General features: G+C 38.9%; 2 protein-coding genes across 2 annotated transcripts; both read right to left on the reverse strand.

The window, feature by feature from the left end:
- Positions 1-6,902: 6,902 nt before the first annotated feature.
- On the reverse strand, positions 6,903-11,082 carry pts (6-pyruvoyltetrahydropterin synthase). The gene is made up of 6 exons (XM_032574989.1): positions 10,169-11,082; positions 8,817-8,896; positions 8,692-8,714; positions 8,523-8,579; positions 7,617-7,687; positions 6,903-7,543 (listed from the first exon to the last, which is right to left on the reverse strand). The coding sequence occupies exons 1-6, from the start codon at positions 10,258-10,260 to the stop codon at positions 7,420-7,422; spliced, it is 447 nt and encodes a 148-aa protein (XP_032430880.1). The 5' UTR covers positions 10,261-11,082; the 3' UTR covers positions 6,903-7,419.
- Positions 11,083-19,396: 8,314 nt separating this feature from the next.
- Positions 19,397-26,834, reverse strand: glp2r (glucagon-like peptide 2 receptor). The gene is made up of 13 exons (XM_032573470.1): positions 25,996-26,834; positions 24,455-24,554; positions 24,279-24,383; positions 23,699-23,820; positions 23,464-23,570; positions 22,830-22,986; positions 22,562-22,721; positions 22,001-22,061; positions 21,845-21,911; positions 21,473-21,561; positions 21,064-21,202; positions 20,925-20,966; positions 19,397-20,304 (listed from the first exon to the last, which is right to left on the reverse strand). The coding sequence occupies exons 1-13, from the start codon at positions 26,071-26,073 to the stop codon at positions 19,936-19,938; spliced, it is 1,596 nt and encodes a 531-aa protein (XP_032429361.1). The 5' UTR covers positions 26,074-26,834; the 3' UTR covers positions 19,397-19,935.

Consider the following 26,834-nt stretch of genomic DNA (forward strand, 5'->3'; position numbering starts at 1 on the left):
TATCTTTTTCTGAGCAGCGCATTCCTCTACAGACACCACCGGTTCGTCCAAGCGTTTTCCTGTGAGAGTCGCTGGGAAAAACTGAATTTTACGCCTGACAATTTGGTAGACTCGGCTCGATCGGGGAACAAATATGCAACATTTGTTACATTTTCAGCTGGTGTGGGTCACTTTCACACTGCACGGTGTGAAAAACTTGTTCCCCTCCTCACCTGTGGGGGCGCTGCACCAAGAACCACTACAGGAAGTGACAAGTAAACCTCTGAAGAAGACACTGAGCGCAACTTCCTTCTTCACGAAATGTAAAGTAAAGATTTTTCTTTTACGTTTCACGCCTTTGTTGAGCTGTTTCTCATGTGACAGCTAGACTTGCACATTTGTTGCAATATCCAAAATAAATAAACAAAATAACTAATAAAATTAAGTCTTTGTAAACAAAATTGTCCTTAAAAAAAGCTAGTTGAGACCACAGTACCAAACTGAAGACTTTTATCATCCGGTTTTTGTTAGAGAGAGAAAAACCCCCGATAAATCACGCCAATGGAAATTGTTGAGTTTGTTTTAATTTATCATGTAATTAATTGATTACTTGATTATTGTGACAGGCCTAGTTGTGGTTGTATTGACCCAGAAGCTCCAGCGCTGTAGTCCAGCGCTTTTGGAGCGCTCTCTGGTCTGCTTGGCTGAAATGTTCTTAGTTTTACACCAGATTACATTTCATAGGACGTACATCTTCTGAAAAGCTCAACTTTTTTCTCACTCCACAGAATATATTCTCAAAAGTCTTCAATCATTGAGATGCTTTTCTGAAAATGAGAATGACCTTTTGTATCTCTTTTGATAAAGCTGTGTATTTTTTCCTTGGACCTCTTACATGAATGCCATCTTTGCCAAATCTCCTTATTATTTTTGAATCATGAACACTGCAGCGACAGGGACTAGAGCCTGGGGTCTTTCTGTATGGAGTGTTCATGTTCACCCAGGCTTCCTCCCATCATTTATTTGTAGATTAAATATTCGCTGGAGTCCCAAAGCCCGTGGCTTCGTAACCATTTCGGGGCTTTGTTTTGTCTGCTCTTCAGTTTCTTCAGATCCGAACACGATGTTGGCATTTTTTAACCTGCTTCACGTCGAAGACGGTTTCTATTTAAGGGATTTTGCGAACCAACAAGTGTGAGGGGCAACCAGATCTCGTTCGGTGGACTTTTTAAGCCTCTTCGAAGAGAGAAACCGCACGCGATCAAAAAGTATGAAAAATCTGTTTGCAAATCTGTGTTTTCTTCAAACTCTCTGAGCAGTTGTTATTCACGGGAATTAGCAGGTCTTACAAAGGTTACATCAAATAATGAGGGTATAATCCCTCCCATTGGGCCTAATTTATCTGCTTGTCTCGCTTGATGTGCCAATACATCTGTCACTCTTCTATTCGGTAAAGATCTGTGGCTGGCATCCCCTGGCTGCAGGGAGGATTGGAGAAAAAAAACCCTCATGGTGATGTGTTTTCCTTGGAAAAGATGGTGGGGGGGGAGGTGAAAAACCGACAGGAGGGGGTTATTGATCTTGTGTCGTCTTGAGGACACTGAAGGTTTGAATGAGGCAGACAGCGGAAACTTTTTACAGGCTTATTTTCTGATGGGATCAGATCGCAGAGGCTGATGCTGCCTGGAGCGCTAAGTTGTGCTGCACATCAGTCAGTTTGAGTCAAATATCTTCATATTCTTCATATTGTACCGTTCCTACAAAAGGTCATAATGTGTCACCTAATTTTTTGTTAGTTCTGTTTGAACTTAGTGCAACATTTGGAGAGGTGGAGAGCTGGTTGGACTCTCTGGTATAGTACTTAATTGGTTTGAATTTGACCTAAAAGAAAAATAAATAAAGGTTATTTGTTTGGGTCAATAGGTAAATATTTAAAATGTTAAACGCAGTAAAACAGCTGGGACCTTTGGAATATTATTATTTGGAAAAGGTACAATTCCTACAGCCTCCTATCTGAAGATAACACCAGTTTCCCAACAACTGATGACCTCAAGGAGGGGAAAAAATACACTTATCGTATCATTCTGTGATTTCTTCTTCACAGGTTGTTTGTTTTTATGAGAGCATTCCAGATTTAACAGGAACGGATATGTCTTTGTGGGTCTTACGTTTTGCAGTCCAGACTTTCAGAGAATGAAGGAACCCAGAGAAAACCACTATTAATTGAAATCAACACACTGTACACATGGGCCGTTAGTGGACGTAATCTGAAACCAAATAGATGAAATTGAAAAGCAAACTGCTCCTGCTGAGGTGTAGAGGTAAATAATCATTAAACTAATAAATCTGGCACAAAAAAAAAACTTTTTCCATGAGGCATCAAGATAATGAATGGCTTTTATTTGTTAATAGTAGTCATCCATCGTGTTTCTGCCAGTGTATAATTAACACTGTGATTTGTTGCGCATCAACCCACCGCTGCAAGAAGACTCTGCTGTCAGGCTGGATTCCTCGCCGACCTGGGATCAGCTCAACGCTTCTGGAATCTAAACAGGAGATAAAGAATCAAAAAAAAGGGGCATTTGGGTCAGGAAGCGGTTCTCCTGCTGTCTTGCTCCGGCTTGTCGGACGAAGGTTGTCTGCCTGAGCGTGACGCATGTTTGTGGAATTTGATTAATTAAAGGTTTGAGCTGGCAGCTCAATCTTGACAATTATAAGAACAGCTAAAAAAAGAAGTGGGCTTTGCAGGGTCGGCCCAAGGCAGAAGCAAACTAAGCTGGCTGCTTTGGGCTCCGGGGCCACTAAGGGGACCCCTAAATGGAACTGATTTTTTTCCCCTTACGTAATCATTTTTATGGGATTATTTTAACAAAATTGCACAATTTCATTATAAAATTGTGATCTTTTAAAACCATAATCATGTAGAAATAATTTTTATAGGGGCAAAAGAAAAATATTAGTCACTCTTGGGGGCCCCCTGGTGGCCGTGGTATGTCACTCTTCAAGTTACAATACGTTTATAGCAGGTGTGCGAAGGATCATATCGTCTGACTGTTGAGTGCAACAATTCACATTATTAGCAGAAACAGAGGCCCCCCAAAGCCAAATTTCGCTCAGGGGCCCCATGAAGGTTTTGGGCCGGCCCTGGGGCTTTGTCACAGTGACATTTTCTGCCTATTGGGGCCTGAATTCATATAGTTGTTAGAGGAATAACAACAATATAAATAACTATAAAAATATGGTTGGCATCTACCAACATGAACAAATTCGTTTTTATAATTTTATTTCTGCCTGGTCGCTCAGGTGCTGTAAAATTAGCTTGGCACAAAGACATGACAGAAGTGGAGTACCACAAGGGTGGATTCTTGGTCCTAAACTTTTTTTGCTCTACGTACCGTAAATGATAATGTGTCTAAGATCTAAACATTGAAACTTTGATCCCAGGACCTTTGGATGTTTGGCAAAAAGTACTAATTTCTGCCTCTGAATACAAAACCTGAAAACTTTGGGATCATATGAAACTGTAAAGTCTTCAATTAAGTCTTGGCATGAGGATCTGCTTAAACAAAAGCAAAAAAAAACAACAAAAAAACTATTCCATATTTCCCAGGATGCAATGAAGCATAGGGTGGAATAAAAATATAAATATATTTTACTGTCTGAACTCGCTTTGCAGGATGTTGAAATGGCCCAACACGCTTCAAAACTGTAATGGTTGATCCCAGCAACATCAAATTACAAATCATTTTTGCTGAAACTATAATGACGATGTTTCAGCTGCCATAAAACAGGAAGCGTACCCGCGGGGTTCGCTTCCTGGCATGGTTTTCACCCAGTGCTTAAACAACCTGTTGACACACTAGTCCTAAATCTCCTGCATAATTGAGACGCAGCGAAAAAATATTTAAAAGACAAAAATACGGAGGCACTTTTACTTTTAATTTAACCACTTAAACACAAACTTCAAGGTACTTCTTTAAGGAGGGTCACATTGATGCAACCTGGTTGGCACCGCTCTGAACTTTACAAGATAAATATCACGTGATATGTGTTAAAAGTTTAGAAATGACTCCTCCTGATCTTCTGTTTTACTTCACAAAAGTTGTCTGTGAGTTTGCTATGGTAATATAAATGGGGGGAAAGGACGCAGAAGGATTTTGACACAATTTGGGGGGAAAAAAGAAAGAAAAACAAATATTTTACATGACAGAAAAGCTGAACGACTGCCGAGTAAACCTCCACCTGTATTTACTCTGTGATTTGTCATTGTAGCTCTTCCAACTCCACCGAGACGACTCCACGGCTGCGTGCATTCGGCGCTGAACGCTGTGTAATGAGTTGTAAAAAATGGCATGGAGTGTGTTATTTTGTGTCTGCGTGACGGATGATTCCCTCCCGTTAATGCAGAAGAATTACTAAACGCCCTAATGCAGCGTTTCCGTACGACGGGATTTATGTGGAACCCGCTGGGACGTTTGATGAGAAACAGAAATATTAACGGCGCTTAGCTATTCTAATAGTTAAAATCTCCTCGCATTACAAATCTCATTCATTTTTTCCGTCACTGACAGCAAAGACGTGCTTCTGTGAAACGATTTGGCGCCCTCTAAAGGTTAAAAAGCCTCAGCGCAGTTCACGTTAACTTTTCAGGTAAAGATAATCAACTGGCTGAACCTATAAAGTTCCTCTATGTGGAAAAAACGCCTAATAAAAAATAAATAAATGCATTAGGCTGAGGGGTATTATTAGTCAAGCTAGCTTTATTTACACAGTGCATGTCTGAAGTTAAATCCCAGTTCATCCCATCTCCCATCATCCTTTGCGCTTTAACCCATCAACAGGACTAAGGAAAACCTCCAATCGAAAGAGGTAAAAGCTGAAAATCAGTATATTTATAAACTAACACTTCAACTGGTCATTGTTAGTAAAACATACGAACAAAAAACTCTTAACTTCAAATGTTGTGCCAACACATATCATAATGTATGGTTAATACAAGCCAGTGTTAACTCCTCAAGAAATGGAGAAAAAAAAACATTAAGCCTTTTTATGTTTATATTTTCACAAGAAAAATGTGATTTGTTGTTCAAAGTATTTGGAAGTATTATGCAGTAAAATATTATTGCACTAAGTACATAAAAGTTCAACTTATCAAGTATATTTTCGATTAATGCACTTTTTAATACCTGCTTCAACGTAACAGCTTTTTACCAAGTAGCATATTTTGCAAGAGTAAAGGAAGTAGATTATCAAAAATGTAAACACATTAATGTTTATTTATTTGTACATAAGGGTATATTTGCTTATCTAGCATCCAACACAACAAGTGGTTGAACTCACGGATGGGCATATAAAGTCATGTTTGTTTAAGAAATAAAATAATAATAAAAAAAAAAACTGTTTAAGAAATAAAAATTTGTTCAACAGTTGTACTGCTGCTTCCCGAATTAACGCTGAGCTCGATTTGGCTCGGAAACTGACGATGATGTCACAACCGACTGTTCTTGGTGCAAGTCCAAATGAATCGCTGTGATTCGCCGCTTGTTTATTTATTAGATATTTCTCATGCATTCAAACACAAAAGGAACAGATAATTTAGAGTATGATGTGTCCAGTGGCATCATTTGAGACAACTCTGTGTATATGAACCAACCAAGACAAGAAAGGTAGGAAATGACCAGCACCGTCATGAGGTTTCTCTCATTGCATTCAACACTAAATACAGTGAAAAGCTCAACTCAGTGTCGACTTTATTTATACAGCACATTTAAAAACAACAGCAGTTGTTTTTCACAATAACACCGACAATCATAAAATGGTAAATAGAATAAAACTTTAAAAATAAACATAAAGCTGATGACTCTCACTGTCCAAACGGTGGTCAAATGTGTGGCTCAGGGGCCTCATGAATAAAGCGTGCGTGCGCACAAAAAATGTGCAGCGCCATATTTTACGCACAAGTTGGCATGTATAAAAATTTACTTTGCGTCAAAGTTTGCGTAAATATACGCACACTTTTTTCGCTGGCGTGAAAATGTGCGGCAGCCACGCAAACTTCTTCTGTGGACAAAATATCAAACTACAAAGCGTCAAAACTCACCTAAATACACTGAAATCTGACTACATTCAATGTTATTTAGACCAAGAAGCATCAAACCCGATGTTTTTTATGATTTTAATATTTTACTTTTTAAACGTAAACGATGAAACTGAACCGCATTTATCCTCAGACGCTAACACGCACACAAAATAAAGAAAATAAAAATAAAAGTATGTGGAAACCTCGCTTGAATGTAAATAGTACTTTTTCTCAGTTTTTGTCTCATAAAGATGTGACGCATCAGTCCGTGCGCCGAAACGCATGAAATGCATTTATGGGGTCATTTCATTCTCACTAAAAGAAGAAAACAGGGTTGGTTCAGCAGATTAACTCAAACCTGCTGATTAAAAATAATCAACAGGTTTGATTATTGTTAAGGTGATCAAGGTGTGTAGACAATCACACGTATTCAAGTAGATGCGTAAAGGTGAGCCGGGTAATTGTGGAACGCTTTGGCTCTGATGGAGAACATCGTCAACGGAAGGATTCAGAGGCAGCGATTGATCAAAGATCATATTGATCTGCTGGGAAATGTTGATGATGGTTTATGAGCGTTTAGATTAATCCAGACTGATCATCCTGGAGCTCTGAGCGAAACGTAAAGAGCCGTGCGGTACCGGTACCGGTCCAGCTGCAGTCTTCCTTCAGTCCAGTCGCCCGCTTTGTGAATGCGCCTTATGGACATAAAGCATCCTAGTATTTAGAGTAAACGTCCATATTCCCCACTCAATGACTCTCTGACTCGCTCTCTGTCTTTAAATCCCGGCTGAACACGCTGCTGTTCAAACAGGCATTTGCAGGATGTCTTTATTTTATTTTTTTTAATTTGGATTTTTTTTTTCTTTAAAATGTTTTTTTTATTTTTATGAGGTGACATTATGTGTCCTCAGAGCACCTTTTAAATAAAAATATATAATTCTTATTATTATAAATACTTATACTGCTTCGAACAAGGACGTTGCCATGGTTACTGCTTCACGTGGTGAGAGACTTCCGGGTATTTATACTAATTCATATGTATTTATGGGTGGCGACAGGGCGGGCCAGCAGCTGCGCTCTATTTCCCACAAATTATGATTTAAAAAGGAAAGGTGCGCGGACGGCTTTATGCCTCCGATTTTTTTTGTGCTTTGCACTTTTCTAAATTTTTCCATACGCCAAGTTTTAGTGTGAAAACTGCGCACTCTTTTATGCATGAGGCCCCTGAACATTAAATGACAATTAAGGATAAAATTAAATGGAAAAACCTTCATACTCTGCCAAACGTACTTAAGATCACATTATTTGAGCCTCCCGTCAGTTGAGGAACAGAATCAGAACTGACTTTAAGCTCCTGCAGCTCACTCTCCTCGGTATACTACGATGTTCTTATCCGTCTCGTGAACCCGGATCTCGTAGAGCAGGCTGGCGGGAAGAGCCTTCGCCATGTTGTCCCAGATGTAAACGGCCAGGTTTTCCGTGGTGCTGGTGAACGAGAAACATCTGGTAAAACGCGCGTATCTGCAGTCAAGAGAGACGATCACGGAAGGTTACAGACCTCACAACGTTGGCAAAGTACGGAACATCCTTGTCCAGGTTTTTGTGGTCCAGAGGAATCATGATGACTTCCTGTTGGATGAACAGGGCGGTGTCAGCCAGATATCCATACGACAGCAAAAACACAATGTAAAAAAAATGTAGAAGTAGAAAAAAGCTTACAAGGAACAAGGATAAGATTTAAGAGCTGAATGGAGGTTCCTTGTTCGATGGTCCAAAGTTCTCTTTTCAGATTAAAGTAAGTTTTTTATTTAATTTGTGAAAGTTTCAGAGTTTGACCACAAGTTTCCCGAGGACTCATGGGAAATTTATACGGTCAGTGATTAACACTAGCCCAGCTGTTTGGTAGTAACATATTAAAGCATTTACATCTGATGATAAGCTTTATTTCTGATTCGACTCTGCAGGCAAGAAAGGTCAACAAAAAGTGCCAACAATCCAAATACCAAATGCTTAAAGCTTAGCATTATCCCACTACTGACCTTGTTACACAATAAAACAACTTTTGTTGTCTTTTACTAAGACATTTCTTCCATAGGACCACTTACAGACACTTGACTATCATTCTTGGCTTCTGTATGTTAAAAAAAAGTTGAAGTTATAAGTGTAAGTCAAAGTCTAACACCATTAGCCATTAGCTTTAGCATCTCAGTCACGGAGTTTTATATCAGATGTGAGGATTGTTAGCGGCAAAATCTAGCGAGTAACGCTGGTCATAGTTTAATCCAACAGGCTTTCCTGCAGCACAATAACATGAAGTGATTTAAATGTAAGTGAATTATGAAGAGAGAAATGCAGATTTACTGTATAACGTTAACTTCGGAAAGGATAGTTGCCGTTTAATATGTAAAATGTATCAATTTTCTTTAGCATTAGCTTCAAGATGGTGTGTTTACAGTGACCTTACCTCAATACACCTCTTCAGGTCCGTCAGATTCATGACCATGCCGGTGACGGGATCAATCTGTGAACACGTGTCGCATATAAAGGCGGTTTTAGCTAACTGGTTGTGATTGCGTAGTTGTTCCTTCAGTGGAACTACGACCTTTTATCAAAACTATTTGTGTGATACTCACTTTTCCACGTACAGTCACCTCCACTGTGGAGTAAAATGAGAGCGCTCAGGTGAATCGGTAGAAACAGGAGCAGGATCTGCGCTTTATTTGAGACTATATTTGGTTTATGTAACAGCAGGACAAACCCTTGTAGTTGTGTCCATGACCGTAGGGATTGTTGCACTTTCCGTAGACTTCTTTATTCTCCTCGTCACTCAGGTGAAGACTAGAAGAGGTTGTAGAGAATATATTAATTAAAACTCCTGGAATCATATATGTATATATATATTTTTTTTTTGTTTTTGTTTTTGCAGTTTTTATGGCAAGGGGTTAGTACGGAAGAGGATTAGGGCCACTGAAAAAAAAAAAAAAAGAATTCTGAGATTAAAGTCAGAATTCTGACTTTAATCTCAGAATTCTGACTTTAAACTCAGAATTCTGACTTTAATCTCAGAATTCTGATTTTAATCTCAGAATTCTGACTTTAATCTCAGAATTCTGACTTTAATCTCAGAATTCTGACTTTAAAGTCAGAATTATTATTTTTTTCTGTCAGAATTATTCTGACTTTAAAGTCAGAATTATTTTTTTCTTTTTTTGGTGGCCCTAATCCTCATCCGTAGGTTAGAGATTTTGTACCGTTAGTGCAGGTCAAACAAAAAATGTGGCAATGGGTTATTGACGTATGTTGCATTTAAGAACATTTCGTATATTACAACTTAATAGATTTATACATGATTTAGAATGGTTCTTCATAAAAAAAAGAATGGAGCCAATTTAAAAAGGTTAAAGGTGATCATTTAAATCAAATAATACAAATGAAATTAATAATACCGTAGTAGTTTTACATGACTAATAATAGTTATTGTTATTTTGCTTTGAACAAAAGAAATTTTTGAAAAAAATTGGAATGATACAATTTAGGTAGATGTATTTATATGTCTAATACATGTAAAAGATAAATTATTTTAATACAATAAATCAATAAAAATAATAATTGAACAGTTGTAAACTCTAATAAAGCTATTTTAAAGTGGCTGAGTACGTTATTAAAGATAGTTAGCAAAAGAAAATGAACATATTTCCTTTAAATTTTGTCTAATGGCAAAGGGTTTCTGTATTAATTTCCTGAAGAGGGTTTATATTTTACGACGCTATTGACTGCACCTAAATGCATCATTAAAGCTTGGCACGTTTATCTGGAAGACAATTCCGAAATTACTTGTTCCTGCCTGCGTTTTCTTTAAAGTAGTTAACGTATAAATTCCTCCATAGTTCATTTTTTTTTGTCCCCGTTTTATATAAGCTCTGCTTTTTGAAAAACGTGAGCGGTCACAGCCAAAGCATCGCGAGTTTCTACGTAATTACACGGGATTTCCCGCATATTCTGTCGCTTATCAGGAAAACCAGCAGCAGCACAGCGGTCTTGTTTCATCCAAACCCTTTCTATTCTGTGACTTTAACCTCCATTACGTGTCCACTGTGGGTTCTAGGGTACCTGTGGAGCCGGTGGCAGGCGCTGAAGCTCTGGACTCGGGTGATGTATCCTACGCGCCCCGCTGCCTTGTTGCTCCCGGAGGATTCGGCCATGTTTGGCAGAAGTGGAGGATGGAGAATAACCGCTGCTACCGAACAGAGAGGAGTTACAGCCGGCTGTCCCCCACCGTGACTCACGCCGCCCGTGATTGGCTCATTTCGGGGCGTAAATACGGCTCACATGGCCGCATGAGTGTCAAACCTGGAGCCGAACGTGGTTGAAGCACAGCGAACCACATACTGGCTGTTACTGAGTAGTAAAGAAATCTTTGTTCAAAATGTTTGGTATTTCTGCGGAGGCATTTTCCGCTACATGACAGAAAAACAAGCCCATACATTGTGTCGTAATTAATTAAGTCATAATTAAGTCTTTCAGTGTCTACCAAGTCGGAATTAGTGTTTGATCATGACCATAACTTCAATTTAAAAATTACTTTGACCTTATCACCGTAATAACTATTAAATGGGACTAGAAAATGTGACATTAGAAAAAATATTTAGTTAAAACGTGAATATTTTTTGACAACTATACATGCTATTATAAATTATAAATAGGTCTTCGTAAACTTTTGAACTTATGTCAGAAATTCACAATCATGGTTTCATATTTCGCAATTCTGACTTCATAGCTTATGTTTATTACCTCTTATGTTACATTTGACTGAATCACATAACTTTGCCGTTGAATCGCAGACACGGTGCCTCGGAAATGTTAAATGTTCCACTTTATATTTTTTTTGTGGATTTGTTACTAACACTAACTGTGGCATAATTGTGAAGTAATATGAAAATGACGGAGGATACTTCGTTTGAAACAGATCTAGGTGCAAATCTCTTTATTGCTATTTTTGTGTGATATTTTAATCTGCTCTTCTCTGTCAGTTTAAATGGGCGAACCCAAAACAAACAAACAAACAAAAAAACTAGATTTATTCAAAACACAGCCTGCTGGTGGCTGTTTGTGTTGTCTTTATACCCCGTGTTTAATTGTTGGTGGCGTTTTATCCGAGAGGTCACGAAGCCCAGAGAAGAACCCGCTCCAGTCACCAACCTTTGCTCACAGCAAACCTTTCCTGCTGCTGGCTTTTTAGCTTGATATGTCAGAAAGCCCGTTTCTAACAACATTTTCACACTCGTTTCACGCTTGAAGTTCACATGTTGGCTCTTAATGCTCTACAGTCGTCACATGAGAGTCACCAGATGGTTTCCGCTTAGAATTACTCCTTTCATTCAAGCATTTTTTACCCTTTTCATCCTTGTCCAAAAATCTTATCATATTATTGTATCTTATTAGATTGAACAAGCATCCCAAAGCCATCTGTGTTTTTTTTTTAAAAATCCTCCCAACTGTAATTTACCAGAATGTTGTAAGACACTAACAGGACTGTTCTTTGGTCTGTTAGTGTTAGGAGCTTTAGTTTATGTTGTCCTAATAGCAGAAACAAAAGGAATGTTTTTTATGTCAACTTATCTTGTTCATATTTCATGGTGACAACGCTGTCTTTTTGCCCTGGCAACGTTGAGAAATGACATGATGTAGCAGCTTTGTTACCCCGCAACCTTGGAGGGCTGAGGGTAATGTATGCGATGGTCTTCCCTCAACGTGTGGTGCTGTGGTGTAGAAAAGATGAGGCACACACGTTAAGCTTTTGCCAGCATAACAGGAAGATTTATTCTTCTTGTGTAATGAACATATGTTCAAATATTTGTTTTTTAACAATTCAAATAAAAGTGCATGAATTTGCTTTTCGATATTTTAATAGCCTTCACGACCTATTCTGCATAGGAAAAACACACTTTAATGTCCAAGCATCTTATCTTACAACAGTTATCTGCCAGATAAATAGATACAAAACTGAAAAGAAACAAAATGCATCAAACCAGTTCAATAGGACATTGGTAGTACTTTGGCCGTTTCTCAGCTAGCTTAATACGTAGAAACCAAAGTCCGCTAGCATTAGCATACCCCAACCTCCAGAACTGTGTCCCGTTTTCCACCCAATACTCAACGCAAACCGGACAAAATGACTCATTAGTCAACAACCGATTCACTGAGCTCTTTAACACCCGACGGTCATCAATATATATGTATAAAAATACATTTTACCAACCTGTGGTATAGAAAAGATGAGGCACACACGTTAAGCTTTTGCCAGCATAACAGGAAGATTTATTCTTCTTGTGTGCTCAGTCCTTTTTATACCACCAACGCGACAGCGTCCCTAGCGGCCGCGCGCGGAAGTGCACGGACGAAATTAAACAAAACTATCTAACTTATTACAAAAATTAAAAATACAAAATGAAAAATAATGTTGGGGTGCCTATTTTTCTACTTCTTGGTTTTTATTCACTAATAACTTGTTTTTCCACCCCTCTACACTTCAGTTTCATATTCCTTTAAATATGATAAAAAGCATTTCGAATTTGACAAAAGAGCTGGTGCGTTCCAATCGAAAATCTGAGAGACACTGACAAATGTCTGGGACACGTGATTATAGACTTTCTTAATCCAAAGACGTAAAAAAAAAATCTTTTGATGTTTTAGAAATAAGAATGTTTTTGACATTTTAAAATATATGTAGCCCAGTGTTAAACCGAGGTCACTGTATGACCCAGAGGTTAATAGAAATTTTACATAGGTCAAGACAAGACTCAAATATAGTAAAAGTAAACGTTTATTTACTAATGCATAACATTGGTGATAACTATGGATTTCATATTCTTGTCTCTGAAAGAAATACACCAGGATTTTCCTTTATTTTAATATTTAAATAATATAAAGAGTAAAGGGAGCTATTAAGTAACTTGTTTATTTAGTAGTTAAAACGGTATTATTTGTAAATCGACTAAGAGCATTATTTTATCTAAATACTGCAATTGAAAGTATTGGTGTGATGTAAGATGCACTGTGTAGTTTATTTGGATTTGCCATTTGATTGGTCACTGAGACAGTACGTCTGGGGCGTGACTTGTGATTGGTTGAGAGGAGGAGGAGGGCGGGAAAGGACAGGAGAACCGTGATGGTGGAGAACGGAGGGTGAGACCAGCGGACAAGAAGCGAAGAAAACACACTCAAGGGAGAGAAAAACTGGACAAAAGCACGGAGGAGGACGAAATTCGGGAGAAGTTAGAAGAGCTTGGTCACCGCGAGAGGGACGGGACCAGAGGAGATAGACGCAAGTAGTCCGGACGAGTTTTGAGCTAAGCTAAATGAGCTAAGCTAAATGAGCTAGCAGTTTCATTACCGCGTGCTCAGCTGCGTTCAACTGAAGTCGGGGAGAGGGCGAGTGCATTGCAACGCTCTCAATGTTTTCCAATGGGATTTCAACTCTTTGTTTTCTAGCAGGCCTGCAACGTTTTCACACTCTGCTGGAGGTCGTGAGTAACGAGCTGACTGGGTTATATTTTGTTTAGAACTGTATATTGATGTAATTGGACATTTCTTGTTTTGTCCTGGTTCTGTGAAAAAAAAGGGAAAAGATCAAATTTTATTTGTATAGCACATTTCAGCAGCAAGGCATTTCAAATTGCGTTACATCATTACAAACACAGAAACATAGAATCAACAATCAAAACACAGCATTAAGTCAAGTTCCATCAATAAATTTGTAATTGATTACATTTCAAATACAATTCTAAACAGGTGGGTTTTTAGTTGAGATTTAAAAGAAGTCAGTGTTTCAGCTGTTTTACAGTTCTCTGGAAGTTTGTTCCAAATTTGTGGTGCATAGATGCTGAAAGCTGCTTCTCCTCGTTTGGTTCTGGTTCTGGGGATGCAGAGCAGAACCAGAACCAGAAGACCTGAGAGGTCTGGAAGGTTGATACAACAACAGCAGGTCTTTAATGTATTGTGGTGCTAAGCCGGTCAGTGATTTATAAACTAACAACAGTATTTTAAAGTCTATTCTTTGAGCTACAGGGAGCCAGTGGAGGGACTTTAAAACTGGTGTTATGTGCTCTATCTTCCTGGTTTTAGTGAGAACGCGAGCAGCAGCATTCTGGATCAGCTGCAGCTGTTTGATTGATTTGTTGGACAGACCTGTGAAGACGCTGTTGCAATAATCAATACAACTGAAGATGAACGCATGGATGAGTTTCTCTAGATCTGGCTGAGACATTAGTCCTTTAATCCTGGAAATGATATTATATTATTACTACTATCATTATCAATAGTAATAATAATTACCAATATAAATAATACTAATTATTATTTATCATACAGGTAATAATTATTTATTATTAACAATAATTATTATGATTTATTAGAATCATTTTAGTATAGTCTTAGCAATATAATAACTATATTACTAAGTATCATATTAATTATATTTTATATAATTAATTGTATATTGATTAACATACTAATATGTTCATGTTCACATTAATATTGCTATTACGGCGAGTGGCTGAGGGTCACTGCGCATAACACAAACCCTGTAAATTCTAGACACTAACAGGTACCATAGAATTGCACAAAAATCCGTGAGGGACGGCTGAGTCCCTGCTCGAAATTCCGTGTAAGACGTGTACGGAGCCTTGTGCCAGAAGCTCATTAAAATGCTGTTGACATCGTTTTAAACTGTGTGATTATGAGCATGAGTGGGAATAAAAATAGCAATAGGTATTTTGTTCCATATAACACAGTAGGAGTGTAACAGGTAAACCTTCTATGGATGCAAACTCGACTAAAAACCCACCTGTTTAGGATTGTATTTGAAACGTAATCAATTACAAATTTATTGATGGAACTTGACTTAATGTCGTGTTTTGATTGTTGATTCTATGTTGCATTGTGTTTCTGTGTTTGATATGATGGAAAGCACTTTGAAATGCCTTGCTGCTGAAATGTGCTATACAAATAAAATTTGATTGATTGATTGATATTATTATTACTAATAATAATAATTATTAATATAAACAAGTAAAAAAAAAAATCCATCATCCATTTATTATCTCAGGTGTGCACAAAATCTTTTTGTACTGTGGGAGGAAGCCGGAGCACCCGGAGAGAACCCATTAATGCACATGGATAACATGCAAACCCCATGCATACAGAACCAGGCTGAGATTCAAACCCAAGACTTTATTTGCTACAAGGCAACAGTGAAATCACAAAGCAGAGGTTGAGCACCAGAGAACAAAGGAGATGATTGCTGATTTCAGGAGGAACAAGATTAAACCAAACCCAATTTCCATCAAATCTCCCAAGGTCCAAAGACCGATCTTGGTCCAGTCTGTTGTCCAGATCAACACTGAGGCGTTCATATTGTTCAACAGCAATCACTTCTTCACCCATCTAAAAACTCAACCTCTGCTTTTGTTAAAGAGGTTGAGTCTTTGAACCCAACCTCTGAAGTTTGCTTCGTTTCACTGCAAACTTCCCCAGCCGGGGAAGTTTCTTCTTTGGGATCAGAGAAATCGTTCCCTGGGTCAGATTTCTCTTCATGGGTCCAGTCTTCTAAAGCTGCTCTTGTTAAAGCAGAGGTTAAGTTTTTAGACTCGACTGTCTTTTCATTGCAAACTTCGCCAGCCGGGGAAGTTTCTTCTTTGGGAAAATTAGATCAATTGTTCCCTAAGAGAGCAGTCTCTACATGCGTCTTGTCTTCAAATACCTTTTTCTCAGAAGTTGAGTTTTCAGACTGAACTGTCTGAAAACTCCCACAATGGCCTGGTAAGTCACAACGTTTAGAAAGATTAGAGAAGTCGTTACATACCCTGTAAACAGTGTTGGTGCTTCAGTGCTTCCCCCTCCAGAGACGCTGGATGGTGGACCAGAATCGCCTTGAAGCCGTATGGAAGTCTTTCTCCAAGGTCTCTCCATGTAACTACTAGAAATCAGGAGGAGCGTGACAGATGTGATGTGGTGTCCATCAAAATGCGGTGCAACAAAATTTCTTAGTGTCACGTCTGAGCGAACGTTTGCTCCTTTCTGCTTGACGTCTTTGTTCCTCATTACAAATGTTGCAGCCTGGTAAGATCTCCCAAGGTTTTAGGATCTTTTGAGATTTGGGAAGATTGGGGTAATTGTCCACTATGACAGATCTCTTTTTATGGGTCTGGTCTTTTATGGCCACTTTATTTTCAGTGCTAACTTCCCCAGCCGGGGAAGTTTCTTCAAGAGCATCTGAAAACTCAGTTTGCTGTGGGTTTTCTCCATCCATTGACGTTTGCTTCCCATCGAAAAGATAAACATCATAGTCGGTGTTCTCGTCCTCAGAGTTACTCGTGTCAAATGTGACACCAGGAAATAGTGTGGTGACCACTTTCCTCACTCTAGTGGTTATTAAGTATCCAGCTCCAAAAAATATGGGAAAAAACACGGTGGCCATTAATAGCTTTTCCATTTTAAAAATTGTTGCAAAAGGCAGTGCTACGGTGAAAGTGCTAATGGTCCAAGAGATGCTTGTGGAATACCTGATGCTTTGAGATGGAGGCATTCATAACCCCAGATGTTCTTTGATCTATGACATAGATCTATGTCCTAGATCTAGGTTGTTTTTTTTAATCATTCTATCAGGTTTAAAATTTTGAATCATACTTGACTTAAAAATATCTTAAAAGTAACCTGGGTGGTGCACAGAAGGGAAAATGGGTGAGCTACAACAGGAACGACAGTCAGAAAGGGCGGTGCTCAAGAGTTGATTTGCATTTGCATGGCTCCCAGCAACTTCTTTTAAATATGAAAGCCTCACCAAGGCCCAAGGGGACGGGGTTGATAGGGCAACACAGACACACAGTTTTTGACAATTCTTCGCAGTTCCCTACAAGTTCCCATTCTGACAAAAAACTCTTGCCGATGGCCCTCAATCTCTTAGCGCACGGCAGTGCAAGGTGTCAATAGCTGTCAGAAATCCCACTTTTCATGCAGTGTGCATTTGTCCAGTTTTTCTCTTTGACAGAGAGATTCTGTCAAAGACTGTAGGGAACTTCCCAGTTTAATAGCCAGAAATTCACAGAAAAAAAGCCCCCCCAAAAAACCTACTTTACTTTTCTTTTGTTGTTGTTTTTTTTAATTTGCACAAAAATTAGAGACTGACATTTTATAAGAAACAGAAGGAAAAACAGAACGCGGTATTTCATGACAATACACTTGTTTTTATTTGTGCACATACATCACAGTGTTGATATGTACAAACATTTCATAGTTCAGTATGTACAGTAATTACTGAAGCATCACATGGATACAAAGCAAGTTAAAGCCTGCTACATATACTTTAGACCCAGTATTCACATTCAAAAAACAAATACATTGTATTTATATGCACACTTCAATCCAGATGATGTGACATTTGGATATATTTCACTGGCCTGCCATATCATAGTTAACAAAATAAATCACCAAAATCAGTATAAAAAGATTAATACTGCTATAAATTTTGTGAGAGATAGGAAAGTTTGTTGCGTAAACCTAAACACATCAACATTAACATGATAATATTTGGCTAAATATATGAAATTGCTCTTTGAAGATGGTTTTGGCTTTTTTGCCAACGAAAACATGACACAGAACTATTTTTTTGTATCTGAGAAATAGCAACAAATAAAACCCTAAAAATGTAAATACAGTATCATATAATGTGTTTTGTGACACCTTCAGATTAGGTTAACTGTAAGAAAACACCAGGACGACAAGTGAACCAAATAGAGTAATTCCCTCACCTTTATTAAAATGACATGCCAACTTATCGTGTTCAAATTATGTCAATAAGTCCACAGGCTAGTGAAATGTATACCAACTCCTTTTTAAGCAGATTTTAGCTACTTAAATTATCTCGAAATAAAAATATTTATATTGCTAGAATACAACGCTAATTAGGGAATATTAACAGTTTAGAGTTTCACATCAAACAGTTGCTACGTCTATATTTCATGTTTCTATATTTACTAACGTTGACTGAACGTGGCGGCTGCAATACCTTACCAAACCCGCTGCACCCCTCCAGTGCAGTCTGACTCCATCGAGAATAAACTTTTACATGTACGAAGATGTTTGTTTTTGTGCTTTCCGGGTTTTATACTTGTTTGGAAATTACCCCCGGCTTTCCCATCAGCTGTTCCCCCACGTCAGTGGTCGAAGCTAACAAGCTGCGGCTAGGTTGGTTAGCTTCGACCGCTTTTAGCGATGCATTTCATTTTCCTAAATGCTCACAAGGGATTAAGGAGCAATTAATTCCAAAGAACTGGAATTAATAAACTCCAAGCTAACCCTTTATGGTTCCTGTGGAATTTAAGAGAACGGTAACCATATTCATAAATAATAGGAAGTTTTTAAAAAGGTAAACTTTTTACAATTTAAGTAATAACTCTTAAAATTCTGGTATTTTCTTAACATCTGCATATTGCCAAATAGCCTGTACTTCCATAATTCCCTCTTAAAAGGGCAAAATAATTGTTCCTGGGCCTATAAAGACTTATTTCAGTGAACTGTCCTGTACACTATCCCATGTTTCACAATGAGCAAACACACCCACACATTGGCATGAGATAAAAAAAAAGAAGTCAGGAAGCAGCAACTGATTACAGAAGTACTTCTAATAAGTTTTCATTCCTTGCATCAAAAATAACCTACCCTATGGTAGTTTGGAGATTATAAAGAAAAACACTTTCATTCTGCATCAGTTCACTATTATAGTCACAATTTGAAGGAATGTCGAGTCCATTTTATCACAAGAACGCCCAGATTAAATTCACGGAGAATTCTGCATTTAAATTATATGAAGGCAGAATAGTTTGGCTTGTGGTTGTGAGGAATCTCTATGCGTTTTCACATAAACATAGAAGTACCAAAGGAGGCAGCGTTGATCCAAAATATAGAAGACTATGAAATACTTTAGCACATAAGAGATAACGTAAATTATAATGTGACGATAATTCACAGGAAAATGCGAATTATCTTCACATGATCAAAAATCAAGAAAAAGAAGGCAAATTACAAGTTTTTCTATTCACAGAAGATGATGGATGCAGTAGTTGTAGAGGTTACAGTGATTGGTTCTGGGTGGAGACTACATGAGGCTTTGAGTGAATCACTAGAAGGAGCCAATGAACACCACGTTTTTCACAGATAGGCTGTCTTCCATATTACCATGAAGTTATACCATAAGTTCCAAGTTCTGCTTTCCTTTCCTTCACTCCCTGTGTTGAAATCAGTATTTTTGCAGAAAATGACAAGGATTCAAAAGCACTTTTCACGAGCCAAGTCCGAGATGCTTTTTATACTGTCTCTGTGTGACCTTGGAAAAGACCATGGCAGCATTGGAGACCTGCTGCTGTTGCTCCTCAAAGCCGATAATGGAGGTAGTCGGAGAGCCGAGTTTGCGGTAAAAATGCGATGGAAGTTGGGGTTTGGAGCAGCGTTCCATCGTAACCAGTGACACAGATGTCTGTTGCTGGTTTGGCAATTCCAGCTTCTTTAAGGTAAGTGTCAGAGTAGGTGGTTGGCTCGAGTGGCTCGTGAGTAAAAGTCTTTTTGGCTGCATCACCGAACCATTTTGTGCACAGGATTAAACCTAGGGTTGGAGTCTTTATCACAACCCCCAGAGAGATATAGGCAAATAAATCCTTGCCACATAAACCGGAATTTCTTTTTTTTTGTACAGGTAATACAAGTCTCGGTAGAACACGCTGCATTTCTAAAACCATTTTCCCATCCCCTGAAGTTGGCTCATTCTACTTGGAGAATACATTCATTGTCTGCACCCCAATTTGGTTGGATTTTACCAACTGAGTTCAGAACTGACTCTCTTCCAAAATCTCCTCCATCGTCTCTCCCAGCGTCATCTCACCATCGCTACTGGAAAGACTCTTCCTGGTAAGAATGTCGAGCCCTGCTGAGTCGTAGCCCTCAAGTCCCTGGCCTTTAAGTGGCCCGCGTCCAAGGGGCCTACTTCCCGCTTGCACAGCCACCTGGAGGAGGTGTGGGCGAGCTGTCGAAGTGGGGCCTTCGCCATAGGAGTCAAATTGCCGAGAGCGCTTCCTGTGCTGCCGCCGAGTACACTTCCAAAGGTGCTTGAGATTTGCTCCTCGAAAACAGGTCCGGACCTTGAAATGGTTTGTGAACAAAAACAGTTGCCAGCGCTTTTTCAGCTCAGTTTGGACCTACAAGAAAACAGCATTACATGTTAACTGTCGGTACATTACTACGCCATGGTATTCGCTGCAAGTTTGAGTCTTTTTCTGTAACTTATTACTTAAGCAGCGAGATTTCTCACTAGTAAGTTTGATTACGGTTTTGTAGCTGTGTGCTTACACAAATGACATTTTTCCATAGAGTACCCCTCCCTCTCCCATTAGAAGTAAGCTACAAGCTTTCACAGCTTAACTTAAAGTTTTTAGAGGTGTAACAGGACATTTTAGATCTCTGGGAGAATTATGACGCATTTGGCTTCCCATATGTCTACCCCTTGCACTCCACTGAAACCACTGATCACAATCCAGAACCGTTTTCAGACTGTTGATTACAAACTGGTTGGTTCTAAGCTCGTGTCTGTCATTATTATTATTAGCTTTAGTGTGGGAATCTTACCAACTATCCTGGCGGCTACCAAAATGAAAGAAAATGTGGTCTTCTGTCTATTATTTTTTAATATTTGTTTATTACCTATATTTTCACCATATAATTGCGTCCACCAAACTGATGGCAGATTGATACATGCACTGTTACACTCAACCTAATTATTCCTTCCTCATATAGAACAATACTGTGACCAAAACCATACCTCTCCATTAGCAAAACAGTACAGCACAGCAACCAAGAATCCCTGAAAAACACATGGAACAAATTTTAGAGCATGATGATGTTGGTGAACAAAACCAAAATGAACACTCTGTGTACAAATATGAATGTTTTTGTACTACCTGGAAGGAACTGAGGGTGAGGTTAATGAAGTTCCGGGCATAGCGGCTGCTGCCCTCCATACATTCATCTATTAGCACTGTGAAGACCACTTCATGGATTCCCAGCAGGGGAATCAGCACCAACGTTGCCCTGGCCAAACTGCAAGGTACAAACAGGCTGATCAGATTTATTATAATTTAGCTAGGCAGAAAATACTGCAGTAGAAAAAGGAAAGAAGTTTCTTAAGTATGTACACTGGTTTTGTTTGCTTGGTGACATTTACGCCCACAATTTATGGGTGTGACATTTAAATTTGTGTTGTGGGATTAACATTTTACCAGTATATTTAAATCAGGAACCTACAAATGTTGGAGCTAACTGTCAACGTCAAACTTGTTGTCCGAGAGTTGGCTTCAGCGGCTTGAGTACCTGTATCTGTAGTCGGTGAATTTCACCTGATCGGCTTTCAGCTTCGACAACAGCAGCATCAGAATTTTGATGAATATGAAGAAAATGACCTGCATAAACATATTAATGGTACATTTCAACGCGTCACATTGGACTGGAGTGTAAGATGACCAATAACGTCAAACATAACAGGTAAGACGCCTTTATTAGCAAAAGAAATAGTAAATATCAAATATGCTTGTGACTATAGTTGCATCACCACATTGTCACATGATTCTCCTTTATAGCAACCATCCAGATTGAGCAATGCATTGTTCAATCAAACAGAAATCTAGTTGATATCAATTTCTGAAGTCAACTTGACCACAGAGTGGCCTGAGGAACATCCCTTACCAGCACTGATAGAGTAATCGGGCCTCTTATTATCCACCAGAACCATCTGTTCATGATTGACCAGCACCTTGAGAGTGAAAGAAGCGCTAAGTGTGAACAAAGAGCATGTTAATCGGTTCAAGGAGAAACTTGGACTCCATGTATTTAAACACTCACCCCGTGTTCTCATACAGAATCTTAACCACGGTCCACGGCGTCACGAACAGAACGGGAGTCCCTGGAACATGACAGAAGCGAGATATGCTGTTCTCCCCGAGTACATAAGCATTTTAAAACTGTTATTTCTCAGACTCTAATTATTTTTGAAAAACCTAACCTGTCATGTATAAATATACATGTATAAATATACATGACAGAAATAGCTTAGAATTGGATCTCAGAGGATATAGATATGATGTCGATTCTGTTACAGTGAAAATATTTTTGTTTTTAGTTGTGTTTTTACTTATAAGTGATTGTATTCAGTAATATGATCCTTTATACAGTGCCTTTAAGAAAATGTCTTAAAGGCACTCATCATCATGAGTTCCTCCAGGCACAAGGTGTAAATTCAGGAAGGCTCTTTGGGTGTTCAACCAATGGACCTTCCAACAACACAATTAGGGTGATTTAAGGAGCCCAATGACACCAGTTGTACATAGTAATTACACAACTTTTGACAGACATTTTTAAAGCCTCGCTTCCCCGTAACAAAGTCTGCATGCGCCCATGACTTACCCCATCCTAGCAGAATGTATTTCTTCAACAGGCACCTCTTGGTCAGCACCGCAGTGAAGAGCAGCGTGTGAAGGAAAATGGCCTCCACCAAGAGCCAGAAGTAATTACACGCCACAAAGTACTCCATGCACACTTTGGAGAACTTGCACAGTAGCACCATCTGTTGAGGGAAAAGATCAAGCTGAAGCGTACGCTTTGGACGAATGAGGCAAAAGTTGTTGAAGTTAAACCTGCTTATACATAAAAAACAAGGCAGCGCTGAGAGTACCGCAGAGCTGGAGTAGGAGTTCCACCCCGGGTCGTTCTTGGGCAGGTTGGAGTACATGAGATGGAAGATGATTTCCTTCGAAATGACGGCTGCCGCCCGCAGGATGAATGACACAAACAGGTTCATGTGGATGTAGTTTCTGGTGCAGTGCAGCTTCCTGGTAAGCAGATACGGGAGCATTGATCGGAACTTCCTGCGCAACTTTAACAGCATTAACCAGGGCGCTCGCCGTAACATAGGAGGAAATGGAAATGATGGAGCTACAGGTAAAACTGTCTCGTGGTTTTAATGTTGTTAGTGATGACTGATCAGCTCAATGGTCTTGTTAATCACGTGTTGCCTTAGCTCTCCATACGTTTGAAGCGAGTGAATGTGCAGCATGGCCCCGCTAAAACACAGATGAAAATTACAACTTTCATAAATGGGCAAACCTCTTCGAACGGCCAAAATCCTTTTCCCTTTAAAATGACCGTGGTGGGAAAGACGGCTGGTGTTTCTATAACCTCTAACCGAGCGTTTGTTTAAGTCCGATGTCCTCCAAACCTTCAAAGTTGAGCTAAAGTACCCACTTGTGCAATGAAAATGTTAACTTTATATTTATGGCCACCGGAGCCACCCTCCAACATCTACTGACCTCAGCATGCCTATGAGGAGAGTGGCCAGAGTGAGGGAGAACAGCGACAGGGAATAGCCAATAACAGAGATGAGCCGGAGGGCGGAATGACGCAGCAATTCATCCTCCTAGATGCAAAATACAAGAGATTTAACGCTCAATTAATTGTCATGAAATGGGATTGTAGAGTCATTTGTAAAAACAAAGTGAAATTTGAACGAGTAAAGGTTCTTAAAACAAAGAAAAATCCCACTACCTTGTCTTTAAAGTATTGGTCCTCCTTACATTCAGAATCATGTCGCCAGGGATCTGAGGAGTTCTTCATCTTTCTCCAGCTGCCGTTCTCCAAGCATTCCCGATATGCCCTTCTGTTGCCGTCTGAAGCAACAAGAGAAAATGCGCAATAAAAACGGTCAACATCATTTTTGACGCAACAAATTGATGAGGGGCAAAAACACTTTCACTAAATTTCAATGAGCTCTTTAGCTGCTAATGGGTATTTACACAAGTTGTATCAGGTAACGTGTTTAAAATGTTGAAAAGAAAAAACCAAAGGAGTTGGAAATAGAGTACAGACCACTTTTCTCAGTGTTAACATTTAAGCGTAATAAATTTTAGGTGTAGGAAACCCTGAACGTTAGCCAACCTAATGCAAACATAGATTTGAATATTATATTTTTTTACAGTTTTAAACATCCATTTGCACTAGTGACACTTGTTCCTGAGAGGAGAAAGTGTGGTAATAAACGCGACACCCGAATCAACGGTGAAAGGAAGCATGGGAACTCAGACTAACAGATTTGTCCTCGTATGAGATTAGACGTTAAACACGTTACCCTCTGTGATCCACGGTAAGAAGGGAGGACAGGGGACAGACACATTCCCCGGAGATGAATGGGGCCAGCACACAAACATATCAAAACTTCCTTTACAGTAGTTGCCTAAAAAAAGAAAAGGAACATTATGTCTAGGCAGTCCGTTTGAGATGCATAAATCACCACCATTTGCTCACCACTTGCTGGAAAAGGAGTAGACGTCAGGGTGCTGTTGCAGTTTTCCCAGTACTCCATGCGTTTCGAAATGAGGCTTTCGAGCAACGAGGCTGTCGCTTTCTGCAGAGTCACAGCAAAAGAAGAGAAAATTCATAAAGTTGGGTTTCTCAATGCTTTATTGGAAAATAACTTATTTTTAAGAGGAATTGGATAAAATAGATATGCCTTTATTTTCAATGTCCTAAGGTAACAATAACATGCACTCATGACAGGGGTTTTCATTTTTCTTGCAAAGACCCACTGAAAGGGCAAGGTCTAGTATTAAAGGCTGAAACCTTACTACAGTCAACATCTAATTTATTTTAATTTACTTGTGAATATCAACGCAATATATAAAATGTGAAAGGACAAGACATTAATTCCAGTAGGTTGTCTTGTAAAGGTGTAATATGTTATCTTCAGGCAACAACCAAATAGCAAACTCATTTAAAACCTTCTTTATATATACTTTCATATTTATGATTACTTTTACTGTAAAGTGTTGATGCTCCTGAATATTTAGCAAGTGGTTATGAAATAAATGTTTAAATTGAAATATATATATATATACATGTATATATAGATATATATACATTGTTTTTTAAATTTAATATTTATTCTTCTCTAGCATCAGTAAAGGTTACATCTTGGTGAAAAAACACTCAAAACATAAAATGGTGGGTCTTTACAGTAGATTTTTGTGTCAAAACCTGGACATAAGTCCTTATAGATGTATATTATTTTACATAAACATAAAAATGTATTTAAAAATCTGCAACCAACTTCGAAAAAATAGGTGTTACTAATACCCAACAGATCATAAAACATGTTTTTGTCTTTATGGGACGTTTCTGTGTTCTGTTTTCCTAGTGTTTTCGTTGACTTATATCGAAATTAAACTGATTCTGCAGTATCTAAATTGGTCCACTAGGTGGGAGTGTTTGACCAGGATGGATTTCACTGGCAAAGGGAAAACTGAGACCAATACTCAGACCATTTACCAAATGATCTGACTTAAAGATGAATGCCAAAAAAAATTTTCCCCATACTGTTTGTGTAAATGAGATTCATTATAATTCTGGCTTGTTGCATTTAACCTGGTTTGATTAAAAATCAAAGTTCCTCTCATATTATGACCAGGCAGTCCTGATTTTCTGTTTTTTGTCAGGTTAGCGCAATCACAGCATCTAAAACTCAAACACTGAGCGTCAGTTTATGTGTGAGCTGATTGATAGAGCACAACCTGATCCATGATTCGTTGACAAAAACCATTCTGAAAGTAGGAAAAAAACAAGACCTATTATCTCTATCATCTGCTATCCATTTTTATTCTTCAGTCTGATATTCCAATAGGAGATTAAACTTACACATCAATGTGTAGTATAAAGGGAGCTCTTCCATCTAAAAAAAAATTATTCTATCTTTTGAAAAGAACCAACAGAGTTAACGAAAGGACTTAAAGATGATTCTTTGGTGTTTTATGTGTCATAATCCAGTTTTAAACGCCTCGCTGGCACACTACCTGCTCGCTGATGACCAGTAGAAGTAGAGAAAGCAGGAGTTTGATCCTCTTGTGCTGGGCTGCCAGCAGGTTTGGCATGGTGCTGGAAGTTCACATATAAAGCAGCTCATTCCTGCTCTCTTCACTGATCCTCCGCCGACTCCTCAGGGCCCCTTGCTCATTCCAACTTCCTCCTGGCACAGTGGAAGGTCAAGGTTTAGTTGAACTCGCTTGTTCGTTTGCTTAAAATCCTTTTAAGAACTGGTAGGGGTTTTGGTTGGAGGGTGATCATCGAAAACCATGGCGTGGTGCTCACTCAACCGGGTTTCCAGCTTTAAGTATTAAAAATGTCTTCTGGATCCAAAAATCCATGGAAGGAGTGTTTGAAGGGCATCTGAAAGTGGCTGGTCGCAGAGCAGGAGGGTTACCGGTGATGAAGACCTCATCTTTCCATGAGGAAAAGGCTGTGAAGGCTGTACTCCCTATAGACTCAGCTCAGCTGGGAGCAGACGGAGCGCCTCTCCCACCCTGTCAGCCCCTAACCAATCAAGACAAGTTCCTGAGGGAGCTGCCTGTATAACTGGACTCGCTGCTGTCCAGGAAAACTGGTCACACAGAAGCAAATGATCACTTATAAAACCTACGATTAAAGGTTTACCATTCCAAGAACTACCAACTATTTAAAAAAAATCATAATACAGCCATGCAAGCACCAGTAACTGGAGAGACGGGGAATACACTGAGCTTTTCCTTCTGTTTAACTATCCCACTTAGTTAAGGGGCATCAAACAGCATCTCTGACACTAATGGGGATCTTTGTTTAAGCCAAGTGCACTGAAGCCAAACACGGGAGAAAATGG

The sequence above is a fragment of the Xiphophorus hellerii genome, chromosome 10 (genome assembly GCF_003331165.1).
Source record: "Xiphophorus hellerii strain 12219 chromosome 10, Xiphophorus_hellerii-4.1, whole genome shotgun sequence".
Lineage (NCBI taxonomy): Eukaryota > Metazoa > Chordata > Actinopteri > Cyprinodontiformes > Poeciliidae > Xiphophorus > Xiphophorus hellerii.